General features: G+C 36.0%; 1 protein-coding gene across 1 annotated transcript; it reads left to right on the top strand.

The window, feature by feature from the left end:
- The first annotated feature begins 8,384 nt into the window (after nucleotides 1–8,384).
- Nucleotides 8,385–9,419, top strand: LOC131874245 (uncharacterized). The gene is made up of 2 exons (XM_059217527.1): nucleotides 8,385–8,613; nucleotides 8,758–9,419. Exons 1-2 carry the CDS (start codon nucleotides 8,385–8,387, stop codon nucleotides 9,417–9,419), a joined length of 891 nt encoding a protein of 296 aa, XP_059073510.1.
- Nucleotides 9,420–26,586: the final 17,167 nt, after the last annotated feature.

A 26,586-nucleotide genomic window follows, 5' to 3' on the forward strand; every position in this document is an offset into this window, starting at 1 on the left:
TCTTCAATGAGGGTAACTTGAAATTAAATATTGAATCATTTCCTTGAATTATCGATTGGTTAAGGAGACTATGAATCTAAAACATGATCACTTGGAAATAAGGTTTTTTTAAGACATTAGACAATTTGATCAATAAATTAACTTAAATTGACGATTATGATATATAATGAGATAAAATACCAACTGAATAACCTACTAAGTCTTAAGCCATTTAGAAGAGTCTAAACTATAAAGTCTAGTTACAAGTCAATCTACAAATTTAATTACTTCTTCTAAAATTACTCCAATCATTTGAAAGAATAATTTTCCCAAATAATTTAAGTTTAATGATCAAATTTTATATTATTAAAATAAATCATAACCAATTAACACAATCATTTTTATCTATATTTTTTATTTATTTAACGAATCAATACAAATCAAATTTTATATAAAATAATAAATAATAAAATGTTAATTATAATTTAATTGATATAAATCAATTTTTATATTAATATATTTTAAAATCTTAATCTAATTTGTATTCAAAAAATAAAATTGTTTATTCGAATAAAACCGTGAGGGGGGGGTGGGGGGGGGGGTAGAGTGTTGGCAATTGAGACTCATTGGAATCATATGTTGTCTTTGATGGCAACAAGATTCTATTGAAGGCTTATACCGGCACTTGGAGGCATACACCGACAGATATCGACATTGGAATATTCAGGGTCATCACCGGCACCAACATCCAGCACTTCAGTGAACCCAACATCAATTTGAGATCCGAAAGGTTTTATTTGTAAAATTGTTTTTGTAATTATTGTATAAGGGCAGATAATGAATCTTTTGTCTTGTAAGTCGACATAAGGCATAGTGTTTGTAAAGGGTATATAAGTCACTCTGTTAGGTCATTTTGATATAGGATGATAGATAGGAAAAAGGTAGAAGAACTGTGTAATGCGAAGGATATGTATGTAGGTCATTTGTATGCGAAATTAATATCATGCTATGATCAGTAGATGGTTTGTAAAGTATTCTTAGAGGAAAGGAGATACCAGTACAAGGATTTGGGGTTTATGAACCGATACAAAACAAAGCTTTAACCAGAACTCTTTTTGGCATTACAGATGCATTTTGTGAGTTCACCAGTACTATTTTATCTTAGCAAAAGATTGTAGTCAATGAGACTCTTTTGTGTTGAGCAATGTGCTCTAGGCAGTGTGCCTTCCTGCATGTGTAGGCCCCCATGCTATGTAATATCTTTCATATGGCCAGTGAATTGAAATTGTGGGTCACAAATCCCACCGTGGTTTTTCCTCTTTGAGGTTTTCCACGTATAAATTTTGTGTGTTATGGTGTTCATTCATGTGGCTGGTTTATTTACTTCATGTTATATGTTTCTTCATTTACTGGTTTATATGTGTATGTTATAAAAGGTTAAAATCTTTTTTTATCGGCAAAACACTGATTCACCCCCCTCTCAGTGTTCTTGGATTCATTGTATTCTAACAATTGGTATCAGAGCCTGGTACCTCAGAGGAAGTTTAACAGCTTGAGGAAGATCCTGAAACCGGAATCCTTGAATATGGCTATGGAGAAGCAACTTGAGATGGCACTTGAGGATTATGATGCTGAAAGGATGAAAAACTTAAAACTGCAAGATGAATTAAATTTTTCTAATGAATTCATTCTTGTTCTGCAAGAAAGGCTATCATTAGCTCAAGCTAAGAGGAAGGAACTTTTACAAAAACAAGATGATGAAGAGAAAAATGCACTTAAGGAACAATGTCAGAAACTGATTCAAGCTAACATGCTCATGAAGAATGAAATGTAAGACCTGACTATGAGGTTATCAAAAGATATTGAGGATAGAAAGAAGAAGGAAGAAAATCTTTCTATATCTCTGAAGAACAAATTTGAAGATTGTGGCAGATTGACTCATGAGAATAATCTGTTGAGAACTGATTTGGTATACTCTCGGAATAATGAACAAGAGCTTGAAAGACAAATAACAACTTTGAGAGATGATCTGACTACTACAAGTGAGTATAGAGTAAAATTTAGGATTAGTGCTGCATAGTTGGATGATTTATTAAAAAGACAAAGGCAGAGTGAAGATTATAGAGGACTTGGATTTGTACAAGGCGAAAGGTCTGGTACTACAAATGAAGATTAGACAACCGGTATGCAGAAATCATCAAGTAGAGCAAACTGGTAAGGCAATCTAATGCTTACAAATTCAATGGTAGATGCTTTGTTTGTAATATATTTGGCCATATGGCTAGACAATGTAGAAATAGAGAAAATAAAAACTACAATTCAGTTCCCGATCAATGTACAAATTGCAATAAATATGGTCATAAGTCAGAAGATTGTAGAATGAATGTTAAATGTCATGCATGTGGAAAGTTTGGATATTTGGCTAATCAATGTAGGTCAAGGAATGACACCAAATATGTCAAAGCAATTCAAAAGAACAATGTTACATTTTATGCATGCAACAAAATAGGTCATATGCTAAGTACTACAGAAGCAAGAAAACATTGGTTAACAATGATAAAGAAAATGAGAAAGGAAAGTAGAAGGTAGATGAAATACAACAAGATCACACCAAGAGATGGGTTAGAAAACTTGAAGAACCAAGTGGAGATGCAACTACAATGGTAACTGCACCTGTAACTCCACCGGTAGAACAAAGCATTCCTGCACCGACAAGAAATTCACCTGGTAATTGAGGCATATGCCTTAGGGGTTAGAAAATTCATTGCAAATCTTGCATATTCCCTAGAAGAGATCTGGAAGAGATCTGGAGAGTGGTATTGATCATTGATGGAGGTTTATCTGACATAAAACTGTGAAACCGACATTTAGTAGGGCACATCGCTAAGCATTTATGAAAGTGATGAATTAGGGTTTACTTGTTGATAAAAAGGGAAAATGAACTCATTTTCACTCACCCAGCACTCAAGAAAACTAGAGCAAAACAAAGGCGAATCATAGGCGATCAAGAATGAGAAAAGGCATTCTAAAGGATTTCCAGCTTTCATTTGAGAAGTAATCAAAACCCTTTAACCAAAGACTGTTTTCAGGTATTTCTTTGAAATGGTATTCGGATCATCATCTGCTCCTAATTTCATTGCGAATCCCACTATTGTTGAGGTCAAGGATAGGCTTAGGCCTATTTTCAAGGAAGTTCCCCAAATGGCTATGAAGGAAGACTCTACTAGCGCGTTTTTGAGAGTTCCTGATGGTATGGTTTATGTAGAAGATGTTAGGACCTATATTCACTACACCTTGGAGGATTTAGGCACTGAGGAAATCAAGGGAATGTATCAATCTATGATACTAGGCAGCTCTAGTATAATCAAACCAGAATATCAAATCATTGAGGATCTAGGGTTAACCGAAATCCTATATATATATATATATTAGAATTTAAGGATGAAGTGATCAGATACGTTCTGAGCAGGGTCTATAATGAATTTATCTAGCTGGACTAGCCCCACATGATTACCAAAGAAGCAATTCAGGTGGTCACCAACTTATTTAAAGTTGGATAGGAACCGGGAAAGAAGATCTCCAACACTGCGGTTGAGAAGCTCACCGATGCAACCCATGATGGAAGATCTATGAGGGTCGGCACCATCAAAGACACAAATGTGAAATTTTCTAGCATGATAATTGGCTACAAGGTAACTCAATCAAGTTGATTGAACTTTGTTTCCAGTTCTTGTATCCATGTTGCATATCAGATGATAAAGAATAATGAAAAGTATGACTTGTGTGAATGGTTAAGGAGTGAATTAATGATTAATCTTGGCAAGATGAAAGGTGTTAAGAAAGGAACTTTTTGATTTGGGAATCAAATTGTTTGTTTGATGATGTACTTCATGAATGAGCTACCAGGTTTAGGAAATAAGTGTTGGGATCATAACATACTGGTAGGTATGCAGATCAAAGAAGCAATCACCGGTCTTGGTAGTAACGGATACTACACCAAGTGGTAAAGCCACCAGTGCAAAAGAGGATGAGAAAAGGGATACACCAGGAGAGGATAATGAAGATAAGGAAAAGGAGACTGAACCGATAGTTGATTCCCAAACAAAACTTTTGGCAATTGACACTTCTCAAGTTGAGAAGAAATCAATCACAGAGATGAGTCCCACAGAGCTAATGATGATGACTACTCAGAAGCTAATGAAGGAAGGATCTGTTGACAAAGGAATAATAGATCAATTAATAATAGTTTTGCATAGATTGATTCTTGATTGTATGATTGCAAATGAAGCAAGCCGTTCTGGCAAGCTTAAGGTATTGACATAACACATATCTAAAAACTTTCAGTTATTGCAGCAGATTTCTGACAAGAAAGCATTTGAAAGATTTACTTTGGCCAAGAAAGCCGCTTTTGACCAGATTATTGAAATAGAGAAAAGGAAGGTTGAAGAGAAACTTGTACTCATTGAAAAATCTTTGAAACAATGTACTAACATCTATAGGGTCTGTTGTAAAATATAAATTCTTACAACAAATGTAGATCAGAGGTTAAAGGAATTACATGAAAAGATTGCTAATATTGCTAATTCTTTTGATGGACTAACTTCACTTACAACTTCCATTGATGGACAAATTTTGACTTTGGAGAACCAAGTTTTTGCTTTTGAAAAAGAAAGAGACAAGATTATTCGGAGAGCAAGGAGTCTTAAAGGTTTGGTGAGTCCAAGATTGGATTCACTTGGTGTACACAAGAGGGAATGTATGGATATGCTTGCGAAGCCCACACCGGTATAAGTCACTGAGAAATAAACACTTGCACATTTACTGAGTGGACTTGTATCCATATCTGAAACATTCAAAACCGGCTGGGATACCTATGTATAGTTGCTAGAGAAAGCTTATCCGGAAATTTTGAGATTGGTCAAGCTCCAATAAAGTAATCTATAACAATTCTTTCAATTCTTTCACTGATCTTTGGCATTGATGCCAAAGGGAAATTGTATATTATGTGACAAATATGAGAAGGATATCGACATAGTATATTGCTGACAGGGTCAATTAGCTCAGGGGGAGCATGTTTCATATTTTCAATTGAATCGGTAGGGAATCCATTTTTCACATGAGTGTTGCCATCAATGCCAAAGGGGTAGATTATTGTCAATTGACACTCATTGGAATCATATGTTGTCATTGATGGAAACAAGATTCTATTGAAGGCTTATACTGGTACTTGGAGGTATACACTGGTAGATACCGACATTGGAATATTCAGGGTCATCACCAACACTGACACTGGCACTAGCATCTAGCACTTCAGTGAAGTCGATATCAATTTGAGATTCGAAAGGTTTTATTTGTAAAATCATTTTGTAATTATTATATAAGGGCCGACATTGAATATCTTTTGTATTGTAAGCCAACATAAGGCATATTGTTTGTAAAGGGTATATAAGTCAGTCTGTTAGGTCATTTTGATATAGGATGATAGATAGGAAAAAGGTAGAAGAATTGTTTAATGTGAAGGATATGTATGTAGGTCATTTGTATGCGAATGTAATATCATGCTATGATCATTAGATGGTTTGTAAAGTATTCTTGGAGGAAAGGAGATAGCGGTAGAAGGATTCAGGGTTTATGAACCAGTACAGAACAAAGCTTTAACTAGAACTCTTTTTGGCATTACAGATGCATTTTGTGAGTTCACTAGTACTGTTTTATCTTAGCAGAAGCTTGTAGTCAGTGAGACTTTTTTGTGTTGAGCAGTGTGCCTTCCTGCATGTGTAGGCCCCCATGCTATGTAATATATTTCATATGGCCAGTGAATTGATATTGTGGGTCACAAATCCCACCATGGTTTTTCCTCTTTGAGGTTTTCCATGTATAAATTTTGTGTGTTATGGTGTTCATTCATGTGGCTGGTTTATTTACTTCATGGTATATATTTCTTCATTTGTCAGTTTATATGTGTATGTTATAAAAGGTTAAAATCTTGTTTTATCGACAGAACACTGATTCACCCCCCCTCTCGGTGTTCTTGGTTTCATTGTATTCCAATAGAGAGTGGGGGATACAGGCTCCCCCACCACTACGGGCCTGTAGATGCAGGCTACAGGAGTGGGGGTCACGATCCTACCACTCCCATGCAACCACTATGATTAATTAGCCCCATAAAATTTTAGGGGGCCCTTCACTATCGTAGCAGTGACCGCAGGGGTAGTGGGGGGTTACGCTCCCCACTCCCACCCACATGAAAGAAAAAACATATGGTACGCTTACTCTTTTTGTCAATATAACATTTTCAATAAATCTTTTCGAATACAATATTTTGAATTTAACATTTCAAATATATTATTACAAACTATATATATATGACATGTTCTTTTTTTTGTTATTTCACATCAGAGGAATATATAACCACAGATAAATATGTATGTTCAGAGAGATTGTAAATTTTTTTGTGTGACCTCAGAGAGAAGGGTTTTACTAGGAATAAAGCACACTGTATATATTTGAGGTAAATAAGTATATATATATATATATATATATGTATGTATATATACATATATATATATACATATATATATATACATATATATATATATACATATATATATATACATATATATATATATATGTATATATATATATACATATATATATATATATACATATATATATATATATATGTATATATACATACATATATATATATATATGTATATATATATATATATATATATATATACATATATATATATATATATATGTATATATATATATATATGTATATATATATATATATGTATATATATATATATATGTATATATATATATATATATATATATATATATATATATATTAGAATTAAAACTTTCACTCACAGGAAATTAATTTACAATATATGTGATAAATATAAATTTGAAACAATGCTTCGATAGAGAGAGAATATTTCTAAGATATATGGTCTATTTGAGATAGAGATAAGGTTTCTCAGAGAGGATGATTCCTTGGAGAAGGGATTTATACAATATATGTAAATATTTCTCAGTGAGAGAAGATTTCATAGAGAATAAATTACACAAGGCATTCGAAGTAAATTAATATTTTGAAAAATAGATTTCATAGAGAGGGAAGATTTCACAAAGAAAAATTTACACAAGGCATTTGAAATAAATTAATATTTTGAGAATAAGATTTCACAGAGAATAATTCACTTGTTTTTTTGTTTTTGTTTTATCCTAATTTTAAATCTAAAAAGCATCTATTGATTTTTCTATCCTAATTTTTAAATCACAAAAAGTATCTATTGATTTTACTTTCTTTTCTTAAAAAAAAAGTATCAGCTTAAATAATATTTGCATACTAAAATATTTTCCTACATGTAGATTTATAATATCAAAAGAGATTGAAAGTATAAGACAGACGACTTCTCTTATTTTATTTAATCTATGATTTATTTCAGAAAAGAGATTCATAAAGGAAATAGATAAAGAGATTTCTTTGAAAATTTACAAGATTTCATACAAGAAAGCAAATGGATGGAAGAAGGGGAACCTGGATTGAATGAAGTGCTTGTGGATGAATCGCCTCCCATCTCCTAGCTAGCCTTCTCCAATCCTTCCTTGTAACTTGGTAAGAATGCTTCAAAACAACTTAAAAAATTCTACAATGAAGAGTGGCTACAAATCCTACTACAACCTAACAAGCATCTACAAGAACTTCAAAAATGACTTCTTTTTCCCATAAACGATATGAACTCCCTTTTTGAAATTTTATCATGCATTATATAGAAAAGATGCACCAATTCCACTATCAATAAAATTAATTGAAAATGGAGATTATTTTTTCCAAAATTGACTTCATGCAAAATTGATTGTTGGCATAATGGAGGAGTTACATGCAAGAATATGGGATTTGAAATTGCTTCTAGAAGCTTCTCATTTTCTCCTACGACATGTGCTAAATTGATATTTGAATAAATAAATAATTTGCCAATAAAATTTATGATTTCCAAGTGTGTGTGTGTGTGTGTCCACTTCTTAATTCCTTTTATTAAAATAGTTTCAACCTTAATAAATAAAACATTTCTAACAATAATCACAAAAATGATATAATAGTAACTATAATAGTAGCAAGTTTTTATCAAAATAGAGAAAGAGAGTTATGACATCCTCCCCCCCTTAAATTGTGCATTGTCCCGATGTACTTATTTAATATAACCATATAAGAGTTTGTAGTTTATGATAAGTCTAAAACAAAGAAGGAAACAACTGTTACTTGCAACATTTTAAAAATAAGCTCTGCAATGGAAGAAGGCAGCAATGGAAGAATTCAAAATTTGAATTCTCTGCAAGGCGGGAACTCTGGTTCCAATGGAGGTAGCGGCCAAATTGATGGAGCTAGCCAGATGGGGGAGAAGGACAAGCCTCCAGATATTCTACAAGCTGACGGTACTCTGTCAGAGAAGAATGCAGGTTCTGAAAACGTGGTGGGGGGGTCCAGCGGGGGGTCCAGCCCACGTGAAGCTATTTTGGAGAATGGAAAAGAAAATAGAAAGTGGTCAACCCTCTTTGGAATCAGACCATTTGGAAAATCCTCCCTACCTCTTGTCAAGAATATATCAGACCTGACTGGTGGTGAGTTCACCATCTCTATTTCTGACTCGGTTTTGGATCATAACATAAGTAGTATGTTGAACTCTCTAGTGGGTAAATTCATGGGACCATGCCCAAACATTGAAGTTGTTAGGGCTTATGTTAAACGGAAATGGGCTTTGAAAGGTAATGTTGAAATTTTGGCTCTTCCCAAAGGCCTTCTCACCTTTGCCTTTTCCTGTGAAGAAGATAAAATAAGGATCCTCTGTGGTAGTCCTTGGTTGGTTGGAAAGACAGCTCTGGTCCTCCAGAAATGGCATCCGATACTAAATATGAGTGATTCTCTTCTTGTGCAAGTCTCGGTTTGGGTTAAGCTACCAGGTCTGCCTCTTGAGTATTGGGTAGAAAGTATTTTCTCAAGTATAGCAAGCTCTTTTGGTGAGCTCCTCTCAATAGATCCAGTCACAACTTCAAGAAGGAGGCTCACTCATGCCAGATTTTGTGTAGGGATCACCCACGATGTAGATATGCCTGAGCAGATAGATATAGTATCAAAGTTGGGAATGTGGAAACAACAAATTGAATACAAATCCATCCCCTTTTCTTGCTTCCATTGCAAAAAAGTAGTTCACTGGGCCAAACATTGTCCTCTCAAGCCTAAAGGGGAGAATAAGAAAGACAAATCTATAGCAGAAAGTAAAAAGGCTCCGGAGAAAAAGATATGGCAAGTCAAAAATTCAGAAACTGACCTAGTTGATACCAACTCTTTTGGACCCCTGGGGGAGAATAAAGACGTGGTCTCCTCAACCTCTATCTCTAATCATCTCCCCCCCACAAAAAAGCTCTGAGGAAGGAACAAATGAAAGCAGACAACCCCCTGGCAGGGCAGATCCAAATAGAGGAAATAAAAGATCAGAATGAATCTTCTAAAGAAAATACCGAGATGGTAATTGCTGACACCTTGGCCAGTAAGGAATCTTCCAATGAAGAAGATCAGAAGGATAAGAATATTAAGGAAGTGGAACAATCTGAGGAAGGGGAGATCACTAGCTCACAAGAAGAAAAGGATGACTCTTCCCCTCTCACAATTAGGTCTGATTTGCAAGAGGCCCATAAATGCGCTATATTGGGTCTGAACCTTTCGGATTCAGATCAAGCCTCTAAAATAGTCAATAGCTCTTCACATAATTCCATATCACCTAATTGGGGTAATGAAGAGGAAATTTTTAGAATCCTTAGTAATCCTGAAGCGGTTTTTGAGAAAGAAGCCAAGTGGAAAATTTCCAAACAAAGGAACAAAAAAGGATCCACTCCCCCAACCGCCCAATTAAGGAATTCTAGTAGAATTGCTCAAGTTGATGTAGGGTATGTCTCCTCATCCCTAAGACAACCTTCAAATCATAAAGTTAGAGATAAGGAGGCTAGCAAGAACATAGCAGATGGGACTTAGAGGACTTTGAAGGAGTTAGGAATTGGTAAGTAGTCATGAAGATTGTTTCTTGGAACATTAGGGGACTTAATAACCCCCACAAGCATGATATTATTAGGAATATGATTAGGGATAGTAAACCTGATATTTTTATTATTCAAGAAACTAAGATGAGTAGAGATAAGGTTGAAGCTTTGAATTTCTTTAAATCTGGGAGCATTAGTGGTGGTAGCTCGGAAGGTGTCTCCAGAGGCATTGCCACAATTTGGAATCTCAATAGTGTTAGAGGTCAAGTTCTTATTCAAGAAAACAATTTTTCTTGCATTAAATTTGAGCATTTAAAAGATGGTACCTCTTGGGTCCTCACAAATATTTATGCTCCTAATACCTTGAAAGCTAGAAGCAATTTTTGGAAAAAACTTATGGAAATAAGGGACAGCTTCAAGAACCTCAATTGGTTGGTCATGGGGGACTTCAACACCCCTTTGAGAGAGGAGGAAAAATTTGGTGGAAGCCCTTCTCAGCTGGATAGCAAATTGGCCCTCGTGGATTTTATAAACACTCGGGCTCTTAATGATGTGGACATGCAGGGTTGCAATTACACTTGGACTAACAGGAGGGCTGAAAATGACCTTATTCAAGTTCACCTTGATAGGGCTCTTATTTCTGATGATTGGTACAAACATTATTTTTGTTCTTTGTCTACTCACATTCGTGTTGGGCCTGACCACTATCCCATAACTCTGTTCTTATTCAAGAAAAAAAAAATTCTTGCATTAAATTTGAGCATTTAAAAGATGGTACCTCTTGGGTCCTCACAAATATTTATGCTCCTAATACCTTGAAAGCTAGAAGCAATTTTTGGAAAAAACTTATGGAAATAAGGGACAACTTCAAGAACCTCAACTGGTTGGTCATGGGGGACTTCAACACCCCTTTGAGAGAGGAGGAAAAATTTGGTGGAAGCCCTTCTCAGTTGGATAGCAAATTGACCCTCATGGATTTTATAAACACTCGGGCTCTTAATGATGTGGACATGCAGGGTTGCAATTACACTTGGACTAACAGGAGGGCTGAAAATGACCTTATTCAAGTTTGCCTTGATAGGGCTCTTATTTCTGATGATTGGTACAGACATTATTTTTTTTCTCTGTCTGCTCACATTCGTGTTGGGCCTGACCACTATCCCATAAATCTGTTTGCTAACCCCATAAATAGAAGAAGGCACTTTCCTTTTAGATTTGAAAAAATGTGAACTCTTCATCCGGATCTCACCCATAAAATTTAGGAATGGTGGAATATTCAAGTTGAGGGTACTTCCATGTATAGAGTTGTGAAGAAACTTAAAAGCATAAAAGACAATATAAGGACTTGGAATAAATCCAGGTTTGGGAATATTTTTGAGGCCAAAGGAAAAATTTAGGAAGACCTCGATAAAATACAGGTCCAAATCCAAAAGGATGGATTCTCAACTGTGACTATTGTTGAAGAAAATGAGATCCTCAAAAGATACCATGAAATCATTGCTAAAGAAGAATCTTTTTGGAAGCAGAGGTCTAGATGTATTTGGCTGAAGGAAGGAGATAAGAATACTAGATTCTTCCATATGTCGACTATCAAACATAAAGCGGCTAATAGGATAAAAAACTGATGGTGGACAATGTGGAGCTGGTTAAGGAGGAGGAGATGAGAAATGAGGCCAAATTATTCTTCACTGATCTTCTTTGTAGGGATCAAAGCCTGTATGTTGATGTTCAAAATTCCTTCCTTCAGAACATTCCTTGCCTTATTGATGAGAAGAAGAATGCCTTCCTATCTTCTATCCCTTTGAATTTAGAGATCAGAAATGTTGTCTTTTCTTTTGAAGGTAACAAATCCCTTGGACCTGATGGCTTCCCTATGTTCTTTTTCTAAGAGTTCTGGGATATTGTTGGGAAAATGTCTCCAGTGAGGTTAAAATTTTTTTTGGGGCTAGAAATTTTTTGAAAGAGATTAATGGCACCTTCATTGCTTTAATATCCAAAATTCAAGGTGCTGACTCCATGGATAAGTCCAGGCTAATCAGCTTATGCAACTCTTTTTATAAGATAGTTTCCAAGGTCCTAACCTCCAGAATCTTGAAAGTCCTTCCATCTTTGATCAGTCACTAGCAAAATGGTTTTGTGCCAGGAAGGCAAATTCTTGATTCCATCATAACTGTCCATGAGAACATTCATTCCCTTGTTATGGCTAAGAAACAAGGTTTTATTCTCAAGCTTGATCTATCTAAGGCCTATGACAGGGTTGATTGGTTTTTCCTCATGAAGGTCCTTTTGGCTTTTGGCTTCTCTAACAATTGTGTGGACCTCTTCAAGCAAGTCATCTCCTCTGCCTCCTTTGTTGTTCTTGTTAATGGATCTGCCTCCTCCTTCTTTAAAGCCTCCAGAGGACTGAGGCAAGGGGACCACATCTCCCCTATCCTCTTCATAATCATTGCTGAATGTTTTGGTAGGTCCATGGAAAGCATGGTGTTTAGAGGTATTTTTAAAGGTCTCCAACCCTCCTCTGCAGATCATACTTGCTTCCACCAATGATTTATGGATGACACCATTGTTATGGGGGACTCAAGCATTTCGGAAGCCATAATCCTGAAGGACACCCTTTGTAAGTTTGCATATGCTTCTGTTCAACTTATCAACTGGGTTAAAAGTGAAGTGTTTTTCATCAAAAATCCTGAGAGAAGACAACATAGAATTAGAAGAATTCTGGAATGTCAGATTGATGATCTCCCTGCTACATACCTAGGTCTCCCCCTAGGCATTGCTCCACCTGATTCCTTTTGGATTTCTTTGGTGGATAAATTTCAAAGAAAGCTTGCTGGTTGGAAAGGTTCTCTCTTAAGTAAGGCTGGCAAGCTACAACTTCTTAAAACATCCCTTCAAAGCATTCCTATTTATGCCCTCAACCTCTTTAGAATTCCAGTTAAGTATGCTGATGCTATTGAAAAATTCAAAAAAAAATTCTTTGGGCTGGGGTAGAGGAAAAGAAAATAATGGCTTTAGTGGCTTGGGACAAGGTTTGCAGATCAAAAAGTAAAGGTGGTCTGGGCTTGAGGAGAATCCAGACCCTCAATGAAGCTCTTTTGTCTAAACAGGTTTGGAGACTGTTCCACTCTGACAGTGAGTGGTGTAAAATTTGGAGAAGTAAGTATCCTCTTCGGTCTTCTTCTCTTTTCTCTTTCATCAATTCTTATTTCAGTATTAATGGGTCGCACATTTGGAATCATGCCTCTAAGTGTAAAGACAACATTGCTAAAGGGGTGAAATGGAGAGTTGGTAATGGTAGGAAAGTTATATTTTGGGAGGATCCCTGGTTGTTTGATAAGCCTCTGATGGAAATCCCTGATTGGGCCCCTTTTGCTGCCCCCTGTATTAGAGACTTCGACTCATTGGTTGAGGGGTATTGGATAGGTGATAAATGGTAGAACATTGAAGGTATTCACCCTGACCTTATCAATCTCAAGAAACACCTATCTTCTGCTTGGTTGAACAATGAGGAAGATACTCTTATTTAGAAATTTAAACCCAAAGGCAACATTACCGTTTCTTCAATGTATGGAGTTCTTTCCCTAGCACCCTCAGAGAACCCCTTCTGGTCTAAAGCCTGGATAAAGGGTCTTATCCCAAAGATCAATATTTTCTACTGGACCTTACTTCAAAACAAAATTTTGACCTTAGACAATCTAAAGGTTAGAGGTTTTATCTTCCCAAATAGGTGTTCTTTATGTCTTGAGGAGGAAGAGTCTATGGACTATTTGGCTATCCACTGTTCCTTCACTGCTTCAATTTGTGAAAGATTTCTTAAGAATTTTTTATAGATTGGGTGTTTCCTAACTCGATCCAAGATTTGTTCCATTCTTGGAGTTATCATTGGTCTAACCCCACTTTGAGATCTTTGTGGCATCTCTCACTTCCTCACATCCTATGGGGATCTGGAAAGAAAGAAACAATCACATCTTCAGGGATACTTCTCTCACCTAGGCTGTTTGTTTCCAGAAAATTCAAAGGGCTATTGTGGAGAACATTAGAATCATTGGAGAGCCATGCAATTCTGTCAACCCCATGGAAAGTCACATTTTCAACTTCTAGAATCGGAAGAGTGTTGTTAGTACTAATTCTAAACAAAGAAAGAGAATTGAAGCCAGATGGCACTCTCCCCCTCATGGTTGGCTCAAAATCAACTTTGACGGAGCTGCTAAAGGCAATCTTGGTCCAGCGGGATGTGGTGCAATTCTCAGAGATGAAAATGGTAGTTGTAAGGAAACGATTGTTGTTCCTATAGGTTGCCAAACTAACCACATGGCGAAAGCTATGGCTGCTCTCCAAGGAATTCTCTTGGCTAAAAGATGGAACTGTCCTTATCTATGGATTGAGGGGGACTCTAACAACATCATCAAATGCCTAAAAGGAACTTCTAAGCCTTCATGGACTATCAACAACATTATAAAGGCTGTTAGAGATCTCATCAACACCTTTGATAAATGTTTTATTTCCCACATTTATCGTGAAGCTAATGGTCTAGCTGACTGGGAAGCCAACGTATCGGTCAATCACAACAATATGGTTACCTGGAAGGGTGAGGAGGGTCTCTCCAATGACGTCAGATCAATCATTTTCATGGATCGATATAATTGAACCCCAAAGATCATAAATGGACAAAATAATGATTAAAAGGATAAATAGGAGGGCTATGACTAATTATCATTGTGTCAGTACCATTAATGATAAGACAAATGCCACCTTTTCCCATGCTTTCTGGGTATATGGGGTCACTTCGAGAAATTTCTTTCCTATAGCTTTATGCAACTCTCAACCTTCTGTTTTGAATAGTGAAACAATGGGAGGAAATAGGCATCGCTATGAGCCCAGCAACCGTAAGGAGTGGAAACAAAAGGAGGTTATTTGGAGCATCTTGCAGATGGGCGGGTTTACGAAGTTTATGGAGAGAATCCATGGGAGGGATGCCACAATCACTAATTTTTTCTAAAAAAATTGGAGGAAGGGCACCTTGAAGATGAGAGATCAAATTATCTCCATTGATGAAGACCTCATTTCTCAGGTCATGGGTCTTCACAGGGAAGGAAGCAATTACTACAGAGACAAAAAACTTAGCAAGGAGGCAATTGAGCGATACCCTAAAATGGAAAAGGAGAAGAAGCACCTGGTAAAGCTAAGCAAGACCTACTACCCGCCTAGGTCTTTTGTTAAGCCGTGGAGGGAGGTTTTGTTTTCTATTATGCGATACATTACCTTGGATGGCAGATTCACCAAAGTGTATGGATATCATTTTGTATTGCTCAACCATTTCAGGTATGATGAAAAAGTTAATATACCATATTTCCTAATTTGGTCAATGAATGCTACCATTAAAGCCCATAGAGAGAACCCTAAAGGTGATACAACCATGCACCAAGGTCTTATGGTTTTAATTTATGACCATTTAAAAGCTAACCAAATTGCCCGTCCCCAGCCTTCTATCTCTGAGTCTGAGGAGGAAGGGTCAGATACTGGTTTAGCTTTGGGTGATGAGTCTGAAAGTGATTCGATAAGTGAGTCAGAGGAGAGTCTAGAAGACTCTGAAGCTGAACTTGGTAAGAAAAGAAAACAAGTGAGTTCTAAGCCTTCTTCTTCTAAGAGTAAGAAAAAAACTAAAGAAAAGGTTTTCTAGATTCATTCCTCCTCCTCGGAAGAGGTCTCTGAGGATTCTAAGAAGGATGAACCCCAGTCCCCTCGGAAAAAGAAAACTAAAACTTCCATTCAAATAAGGAACAAACAGAAAAGACAGGACAATTATGAAATGGAATTGGAGAATAAAGTGCAGAGAAAGGATCTTGACGTCGACCAAAAAGTGGAGGAGGAGATCATAGGGGAAGGTTTGGATCAGAGGGTTGGTGGAAATGTCAATTAGATCACTAGTAGTGATATTCCCAATAATGAACAGGACAATCCTGGTGAGAAAAGTCCCCCTTCAAATCCTCCTATAGAGGGTTTGTGGACACCCTCGATTGGTTAATTAATAGTCATAAGAAAGCTGTGGAGGATAATAAGAAGCTAAGCCACAGGGTCAAAATTCTGGAGACAATCAGTATTGGTGAAGGTAAATCTATGGCAGAATATGTTGAGGATTTGAGTAAAACTGTTGCCAGAGCCAAAGAGATTAGAGATTCCTTCAACCCTAGGTTTGAGCAAATTGAGAAGGCCCTGGCAGAGATAAAAACCAATGACAATGCTATGGACCAAAGAATGGTGGAAACTGACAATGAATTCAACAAAATTGAAAAATGCCTCAAAAGCATTGATGAACAAAGCTATAGCATTCTGAAGGCCTCAGTTGACAATACCAAAATTCTCATAAGCAAACTAGAGAGCGATAAGGATTCCCTGGAGCTAGAACTTGACACTGAAGGTATGGGAGAGGTGCAAGGACCTAGAACAAGGACCAAAGGCAAAAAGAAGGAGAAGAAGCCAATCAAGGAAATAGAAGAACTTAAAGTTGCTTCGGAAAACTATGACCAGCTGGTCAACAAGGCGGTTGATCTTCTTAAGTCTTTTTAGTTGTTGTTTGTTATTTAGGTCTTTACTCTGGTTGTTTCGCTTTGTTGTTCCTTTCTTTTGCTGTTTGTTTGGTTTACTGGCCTTTTTGCCAGTCTTTTGTAAGTTGTTTCTTTGCTGGTTTGGATGCTCTATGATGAACTATCTTATGCTCCTATATTAAAGGTTTTGGGTCCTTAAAACCCAATTTTCATATTAATTAGAACTGTTGCATCTCACTAGTGTCCTCCCAAGTAGCATTCTTCTCATCATATTGATTCCATTGTACTTTGCACTAGTCAACCTCTTTGTATATATATATCTATATATATGTGTGTGGTGTGTGTGTGTGTGTGTGTGTGTGTGTGTGTGTGTGTGTGTGTGTGTGTGTGTGTGTAAACATATATGTACACACATATATGTTTATATATGCACATATATATACATATATAAAATATATACACTATAAAACAACTATACATATATAGCCAAAAATCAATTGATACACTATTTTGTTTTTCTTTATCAATTGATTTTTGGTGTGATTAACTTGTTGCTAGATGTGTCATTCTTAGTTTTGGGCAGGCCATACAACCTCAATTTGGTTGTACATTATTCTTAGCAGGTCACACTATTCAAAAACCCAATTTGGTTATAGAATACTAATTTGATCAAATCGTATTTAAAATAAATTTTATACTTGTTGGTATAAATGATTGTTTGGTGCAAAATATTATTGAAATGTTGATTGCATGTTCTTGAGGATTATTCTAGCTTATATAGCCAACCATAAATGTACTTTCCAATATAGGCCATACCTTGCATGTCTTGTTTGATTATTGCCCAAGATTATGAGGCTCACCAAACTTTTGGCTAATTTGAGAATTTTATGTTGTTGTACATATTAATCATGAAGGATTTTCTAGTTGAAAAGAGGGATTATGTTGGCAATTGACACTCATTTGATTGGTTTAAATATGTTGTCATTGATGGCAACATGTTTTGACTTTCATATTTTGGTTTGGTTGTTTACTGGCAGACACTTCACCGACATCGGCAAAGATAGGTATCTTCACCAGTAGGAGGAATTCTTTTAGTACCGACATTGCAAGCCGACATGACTTCATCAAGATATAGGTTTTGGAGGATGACATCATTTGGGAGATCCAGCAATCGGCAATTGATTTTGATATTTATGTATATATTTAATTGAGTCGACATGTATATTCACTTTGTAATTATCTATGTAAGACAACATAAGGCATGGAGGATTGTAAGGGTATATAGGTCAGTTGATTAGATCATTTTGTATTGTGAGGATATGCGAGATATGTGAGAGAGATCATGTATGTGAGGACATTTATGTAAGAGGTTATTCCGGTAAGGGTTTAGGGTTTCAAATAGGAACAAACAGAGCTTGAACCAGAACTGTATTCAGGTATAGGAGATGTTATCATTGCAGTTCACTCATTCTTTTGGATCGTAGTCTGGATTTGTATGTAGTCAGTGAGATTTCTTTTGTGATGAGTAGTGTGCTCTAGGCTGTAAGCCTTCCTACAAGTGTTGGCCCCCATACTTTGTAATATCTCTTCATATGGCGAGTGGATTGATATTGTGGGTCAGAAATCCCATCGTGGTTTTTCCTCTTTGAGGTTTTCCACATATAATTCTCTGTGTTATGGTATTCATTTGTGTGATTGTCTTATTGATTACTTTACTTCTTTCAATCTTATATGTATCGGTAGACCAGTTGGTGAATGCATGTTATAATAAGGTTAAAATTGATCATTTTGGTAGAACACTGATTCACCCCTCTCTCAGTATTCTTGGATTTCAACAATTGGTATCAGAGCCTTGTGCCTTGGAGGAAGTTTAACAGCTTGAGGAAGATTCTAAATCCGGAATCCTTGAATATGAGTTTGGAGAAGCAACTTGAGGTAGCACTTGAAGATTATGATGTTGAAAGGATGAAGAACTTGAAGTTACGAGATGAATTGAATTCTGCTTAGGAATTCATTCTTATCCTACAGGAGAGGTTGTCATATGTTCAAGCTAGGAGGAAGGAAATTCTGCAAAATCAGGATAATGATGAGAAAGATGCCCATAATGAAAGATGTCAGAAGTTGAGTCAGGAGAAGATGGTCATGATGAATGAAATGCAAGCCCTAACTATGAGGATGTCAAAGGAGATTGAAGACCGGAAGATGAATGAAGAAAATCTTGAGAGATCCTTGAAAGATAGATCTGAAGAATGCACCGGTTGGTTCATGAAAATGATATGTTGAGAACTAATTTAGTGCAATCCCAAGGTAATGAACAAGAACTTGAGAGACAAATAATAATTCTGAGAGATGATTTGACTGTTGCAAGTGATTACAAGGACAAATTCAAAGCTAGTTCAACATAGCTTGATGAATTATTGAAAAGTCAAAGACAAAATGGAGATTCCAGTGGACTTGGATTTGAACAAGGTCAGAGCTCCGGTACTGCTAATGAAGATCAAAACTAGAAGGCACTAGTAAGGCAGCTTAATGGTTACAAATTTAATGGTAGATGCTTTGTTTATAATAAATTTGGTCACATGGCTAGGCAATGTAGAAATAGAGTAAATCAAAATTATAATTCTACTCTCGGTCAATGCTCTAAATGCAATAAGTATGGTCACAAGATAGAAGATTGCAGAATGAATGTAAAATGTTATGCATGTGGAAAATTTGGACATATGGCTAATCAATGCAGGTCAAGCAATTATACCAGTTTTAGCAAACCAATTCAAAAGAACAATGTTACATGTTATGCATGCAACATGGTTGGACACATAGCTAAGTTTTGTAGAAGCCATCAGTTAACAATGATGGATCAAATGATATAGGAAAAGAGAAGGTCAATGAAATCCGACAAGATCATATCAATAAATGGGTCATGAAGTTAGATGATCAATCAGCAGATGGAAATGCTCTAGTTACTCAACCGATAGAGGAGGTTGCTCCTGCACTGATAGGAAGCTCATCCGATAACTGAGGTAGATGCCTTAGGTGTAGGAAAAAAATCACGATAATATTGCTTAAGCCCTGGGAAGAGGTTCTGGAAGATGTTACAGATATTGGAAATGTTTATCCGGCATGGAGATGTTTGACTGTGATTCGGTATCTTTCACTGGAAGTCATTCATATCAATGATGGATTAGGGTTTCTTGGAGGTTAAAAGGTTGAATCCACTTTATTTCTGATCACTTTGCATTCAAAGCAATTCAGAGTGATTCTGACCGAGTCTAAGGCAATTCAGTGCGATCGATATCTTCTTGAGCGATTTCACCAGCGATCGGAAGAGTTCTTGAGGGTTTTCACTGTCAACTATTTCTTAGGTATTTATCTTTCATCATGGAAGCGGGATCATCGTTTGCACCTACTTTTATTGCAATCCTACTATTGTTGAGGTAAAGGATCATCCTAGGCTGATTTTCAAATGATGTATGCATATTGCCACCATGGATGATTTGGTTGGCACTTTTTCTCGTGTCTCGGAAGGAGTTGTATATGTTGAAGATGTCAGAGCTTACATTCACTGCCACAGTGAGGATTTGGGATCTAGTGATATTAAGAGCATGTATATGAGTGAGTTAATGGGAGATTCTGGAAAGATTAAGCCCGAGTACAAGCACATTAAGGATCTAGGGTTTACCAGCATTCTAGATATTCCTGAATTTGAGGATGAGATTGTCAGATATGTTTTGAGGAGAGTGCATGGAGAATTCATCTGGTTGGATAGACCTTATAAGATCTTGAAGGAGTCCATCACTAGTTTGTCGCAGATTGGTCAAAGTTTGGAGAAGAAGATTTCTAATGATCAGGTTAACAAGCTCACCGACACAACATCGGATTGGAGATCGATGAGGGTTAGCACCATCAAAGATAGAGACATCAGATTCAGAAGCATGGTTATTGGATATGAGGTAACTCAATCAAACTATCTAAATTATGTTTCCAGCTCCTATATATATGCAGCACATAAGATGATGAGGGAAAATGAGAAGTTAGATCTTCATGGATGGATGTTAGATGAGTTGTTAATTAACCTAGGGAAGATCAAGGGAGAGAAGAAGGGAACATTTTGGTATGGAAATATTATTGTCTGTTTGATTCTATTTTTCATTAATGAAACACCCAGTTTTGGGAAGAGACAATTGGCATTTGATATCCCGGTAGGAAGGCAACTGAAACAATCTATAGCTACATTGGGTAGTCAGCGAGATGATAAAGTTTGGGGTTACTTCAAGGCATTCCAGAAGGCTATGAATTCTAGAGAGAGGGTTCCAAAGCAAATTGTTGAGAAATACTCAACCGAGATATGCTTCATGGTTAAAAAGGATGAAAATTTGATGGAAGTTGTCAAATCTCGGAAGATATGGATTGAAGAGATGGGTTATGGAGTTGATGCTTGGATTTTGGATGCTTATGCAAAGGTGTTAATTGATATAGCTATTGGTGAGACTGAGAAATCCTTTGGTACTGCAAAATAAAAGAAGCAAGAGGTTGAAACTAAGTTTAACCAGAAGAAGAGGGAGAAACAGTAGGGCAAGGCAAGCAAATTTGTTGAACAAGTATCTTAGGATATCAATGCATTAATTGATGTTGTTCTAGAAAAAGGAAGGAAGAGGAAAGAGACTGAAATATTTATTGAGCCTATTCCATCAGACTCTGGATCTGAAGATGACACATCCTTAGCATTCAAGAGGGTATTGAGGAATAAAGGTGAAGAGACTAAGGAGGAAGATAGGAAGCAACTGGTTAGGAAGGTTACAATCAGGGTATCGACATAGAAGAGAGCTCCAAACGAAACACCTTATGCTCCATCCGGTACTGGAAGGAGAAAGAATATGGATGACATTGATCTTGCACTTGTTGCTGGTAATGTAACTATTATTCCACCCAAGACTTGTGCAGAATTGGTTGATGAAATAATTGATGGCAACATGTTTTGGCTTTCATATTTTGGTTTGGTTGTTTATTGACAGACACTTCATCGACACCGGCACCGATAGGTATCTTCACCGATAGGAGGAATTATTTTGGTACTGACATTGCAGGCTGATATGACTTCACCAGGATACAGGTATTGGAGGACGACATCATTTGGGAGATCCGGCAATCGATAATTGATTTTGATATTTATGTATATATGTAATTGAGCCAACATGTAAATTCACTTTGTAATTATCTATGTAAGCCGACATAAGGTATGAAGGATTGTGAGGGTTAGGTCAGTTGATTAGATCATTTTGTATTGTGAGGATATGTGAGATATGTGAGAGAGATCATGTATGTGAGGACATTTATGTAAGAGGTTATTCCAGTAAGGGTTTAGGGTTTCAGACCAGAACCGACAGAGCTTGAACTGGAACTGTATTTAGGCATAGGAGATGCTATCATTACAGTTCACTCATTCTTTTGGATTGTATTCTGGATTTGTATGTAGTTAGTGAGACTTCTTTTATGATGAGCAATGTGCTCTAGGCTATAAGCCTTCCTGCAAGTGCAGGCCCCCATATTTTGTAATATCTCTTCATATGGCTAGTGGATTGATATTGTGGGTCACAAATCCCACCGTGGTTTTTCCTCTTTGAGGTTTTCCATGTTTAATTCTCTGTGTTATGGTATTCATTTGTGTGATTGGCTTATTGATTACTTTACTTCTTTCAATCTTATATGTACCGGTTTACCAACTGGTGAATGCATGTTATAATAAGGTTAAAATTGATCATTCTGGTAGAACACTGATTCATCCCCCCCCTCTCAGTGTTCTTGGATTCCAGTAGATTATGGGCTGTAGTACACATCTTGGGTTATTAGTCTTGACACATGGACTTACTAAACTATCATTCCTACTATAGTAGGTATCTGTAGAATATTATCATCTCAAGTCTATCCTTTACTAAAAATTGTCATTATCTATTTTCATTCTCCTTTGTAAGATCTCTCAAGCTTTCCTTTCTTATTTTCTATTTTATGATATTCTTCATGACTATTTTCTTTTTTGGTGAATATTCTTCTAATTGCATTGTGACAATCCTTATTATTGTCTTAGACCTATCATTTTTACTAATATTTTCTATGGTTACTATGATGCTACCACACCATTCCATTTTCTTGATTAGTTTATCCTTTATTTATTTCCTTAAATTCTTTTCTATTCCCCATTCTTAGTCCTTGAACTACCTTGTTTTAAACTATGCATTGCCTCTTCACTATATTGTTTTTAAGGTTTTCAATCTTTTTTTCCAATTGATCATGCTAATGAAAACTTACATTAGTATTAAAATATCCACGTGCTTTCATATTCTTCATCTATCCCTTTTTATATGTTTCCTTTATGACAATAATATTTGTCATCATTTTTTTATACCGTTTTTGGCACTGTAAACTTTGTCTATCAACGTGACTATATTTTAAACTATTTTCCTTTTCTCTTTAGCACTATGGTCATTGTACATTTGGTATTTGGGTTATTCAACATAAATGATTGTCATATCTCTTTTCATAGTTTTTATAGGAATGTCACCCTTATTTATGCTTTATAATAGTCATATATGGTATTCTTAACTCTTGATAGTTATATCTTACTATAGACACCTAAATTTTATCATCATAATTTGTTCAAATTGATTCCTATTATCCTCTTTCCTCTAAAGCCTAGCCACTAATTCAATAATTCATTTATCTAATTAAAATTCATTTCTTCTATAACCGTAGCTAAATTAATTTAATTAATTTGCCTATCTAACCTCTTGATCCCATTTGATTAAATATCCTTCTCCCCTTTTTCTTCCAAAATTAAATAATTCAATTCATAAACCTCTTATTAAATTAAATAAACCTCCTTATTTATTTAATTTAATCCCTTTTCCTCCACTTGGAATTAAAATAAATTTTAAATTCACCCACTCATTCTCTCTCCAACCATCACACCCTCCTTCATTTCTCACTTGTCCCTTAATCCTTGATTATCTTTATAATCATCCCCCCTAAACATGTGCACATTCTTAATCCCAAAGATTAGTCCCCAAAGTCAACCCATGTCCATCTCAACCTTAAATTATAGGTACTTTTTGGAAAGGACCCCACATAGGTCTCTTTACACTTTGTCCCCTCCAAGGAATAAAGAATTCCTTTTTCCATTCTCCCAAATCCCCTTGAGTGTGAGGACAAGAAATGCCTTTATGGAAAATCTTCCTCCACCCCATCCATCATATCCTTCACCTCCCTTGTCCTCTCAATCACTCTAGTGTTGAAACTTGTAAACCTCACAATGAGTGTGAGAACCATAAGCATTCCCATCCCTTGGATATTTTGGTTGCATCCTAGCCCTCCATTTGATCAACTCCAACACTTAACCAAAACAACTCTCCATTCTTCAAATATGCAACTCTGAATTCACAATATAGACTACATGTGAGCTCTTGTACACCTTCATGCAATCTTGAGAAACTTTGGAGCTATCATACTATTATTTTGTTGAATTTGTGACCACACATCCAATATTTGATGTAGCCAATTAAAACATAACCAATATAACAAAGAATAATAAAAAATAAACACAAGTTTGGATCAATTTTTTTCATTATTCTTCCCTGCAACTCCAACCATTCTTCCATTACAATGTAAAAGTACTTATTTTAGACAATCACCAAAAATTTCCTTTTTGGGCAGATTTTTACAAAATCCGAAAATTGCCATTTATGGAAATTTTCAAATCTATCCCAAAAATAATGAAATCTTCTGGAAATCTAAAAAACATTCCTACGACACAAAAATACAACTTTCTAACCTCATAAATATTACGAGTTCAAAATTAACTAAAAAACCAACTTTCTAAAAAATCGAAAAAAGAAAGTAAAAGCCAATTTTGAGGCCTTAGATGAAGGAATCCGGACCTGAAATTTTGAAATTTTGGAGGCCCTCCCAAACTAGGTTTAAATGGAAATCCAATCAACTCCTCAAGATACACATCCACGTAAAATTTCAGCCCAATCGGACAACCGAGTCAAAAGTTATGACCCCGCAAAGTCCTTGCATCAATCTTCCAACAAAGGATAAATCGTTGCATCAAAAGGAGGATTCAACAACATTGGGTTTCATTTAATTATGCTCTTATTTTGTATTGTTTTGTCTCCCTTTTTCATCCTATCTTGATGTTACCTTAATTTGTGTGTTTTGGGTATTTTCCTTTAGTTAATTATGCTCTTTGAACTCACATTTTAGTGTACATATTCTGGCACGCCTAGTGGGATCCACATCATGGGTCTCTTTTGATCATTTTAGTTGTTTTCAGTTTTTCCCATCTTATAGGTCGCAGCTTGGCGGATCTTCACTCACTTTAATAGAGTCACTCCTAGATCAGTGGATTCATTGTAAAACACAAACACGACAACCTTATAAACTAGTGGATACACTTTGTAAACCGACAAATTCACCCCCGTTATTTAGTAGATACACTTTATCCACCGGCAGATACAAAGCCCACAACCCGACTGATACAAAGTAGAACTAGTAAAATTTTAACCTTTGAAATTTCTAGCAGATATACTTATCATTTAGTGGATTTTTTGTTATACTAGTAGATTCACCTACAATTTAGTGGATCTGATATTATACCAATGGACTTGTTTACGTATCAATGGATTTGTCTATACATTAGTGGATTTGTATATAGTTAGATAACTTGTGTTAATTCTAGTAGATATATTTTTTGCATTAGCAGATTCATTAATAGATTGGCAGATATGCTCTGTCTACCAGTGGATTCACTTTGGCATTGGCAGATTTGTATTAGTTTAGTGGATGTGCTTTGTTGATTAGCACATTTGCACTACATACATTTTTCATAATCATACTTTTGATTTATTTTTCACTAATCCACTAAAGTTTACCTATTATGATCAATGAAATCAATTTGTGCAGCTTGTCTCACTTGTCAAAAAGCCCTCAATGCCTACTAACTCTTTGTTTGGACAAGACCAAAATGTGGAAAAGAGGGGAGAGAAATCAAAATTACTAGAATATCTTTTGCAGTCATGCAGTCAAAGATAATCTTTTTATCACTAATCTAGGAACACTTCAATTTCTAAAGAGAAAGAATGATTTATGCAGCCATAACCGGTAAAAACCCTCAAAGACAATCAACCAACTTATGCAGCAAGAGGAACGCAACGCAAGAAACAAGAAAACATAACAAGATCACATAAACAAATCATATTCATGCCCAAGAAATTTTGGCAATCATCCAGTAATCATCATATAATCATCAAAGAACATTCCATAATTAACCAGTTACAGGTAGGCTATCAGCCAGATACAATCCAATCCGGGACTCTAAGAATCAACCAGATCATAAAATGTGAATCTCAATCCTTGTTCTCAATTCTACTTCCTCTGCCCCTACAAATTATTACATAATTAAAATATTTATACCCATCAGAACATATCTGGGTCACCCTCATAAGATTACATTTACCAATGCAGGAAAATGAAACGTGTAATTAGGTCGGCCCTAAGAATTAAGAAATCTTTCCAGAAAATAACAACCAAGCGATGTGGTTGAGTAGGAAGGTCAGCCACATGCCAAAGAACATCAAACAAGACTCAAGGTAGATCCACACACCAAGAATTGCATCGATAATGAAGGAAAACCAACCGATAAGCACAAGAACAATCCCAGAACCCAGAAACAGTCAACCGGAAGCGATAACTGACCAGAAAAGAACCCAAATGGACTGAAAATATAGAATCAAGCACATGAAACCACCTGTAAACCAAAAATAAGATCTACCACATAGAACAAGAAACTACTAGTACCAACTGGTAAGAACACAGCAAACTGCACAAAGAACTAAACAAGAACAAAACTGAAAGGAATATTTTTGGATGATGCAAGATTGCTCATCGACTAGGGATGCTCTTGCATCAGACAACCCAGGTAGAAAAAGATGTTCCATCAGAGGCAACTCATGAACATCTAAAA

This window comes from Cryptomeria japonica, chromosome 3 (assembly GCF_030272615.1).
Source record: "Cryptomeria japonica chromosome 3, Sugi_1.0, whole genome shotgun sequence".
NCBI classification, from domain to species: Eukaryota; Viridiplantae; Streptophyta; class Pinopsida; order Cupressales; family Cupressaceae; genus Cryptomeria; species Cryptomeria japonica.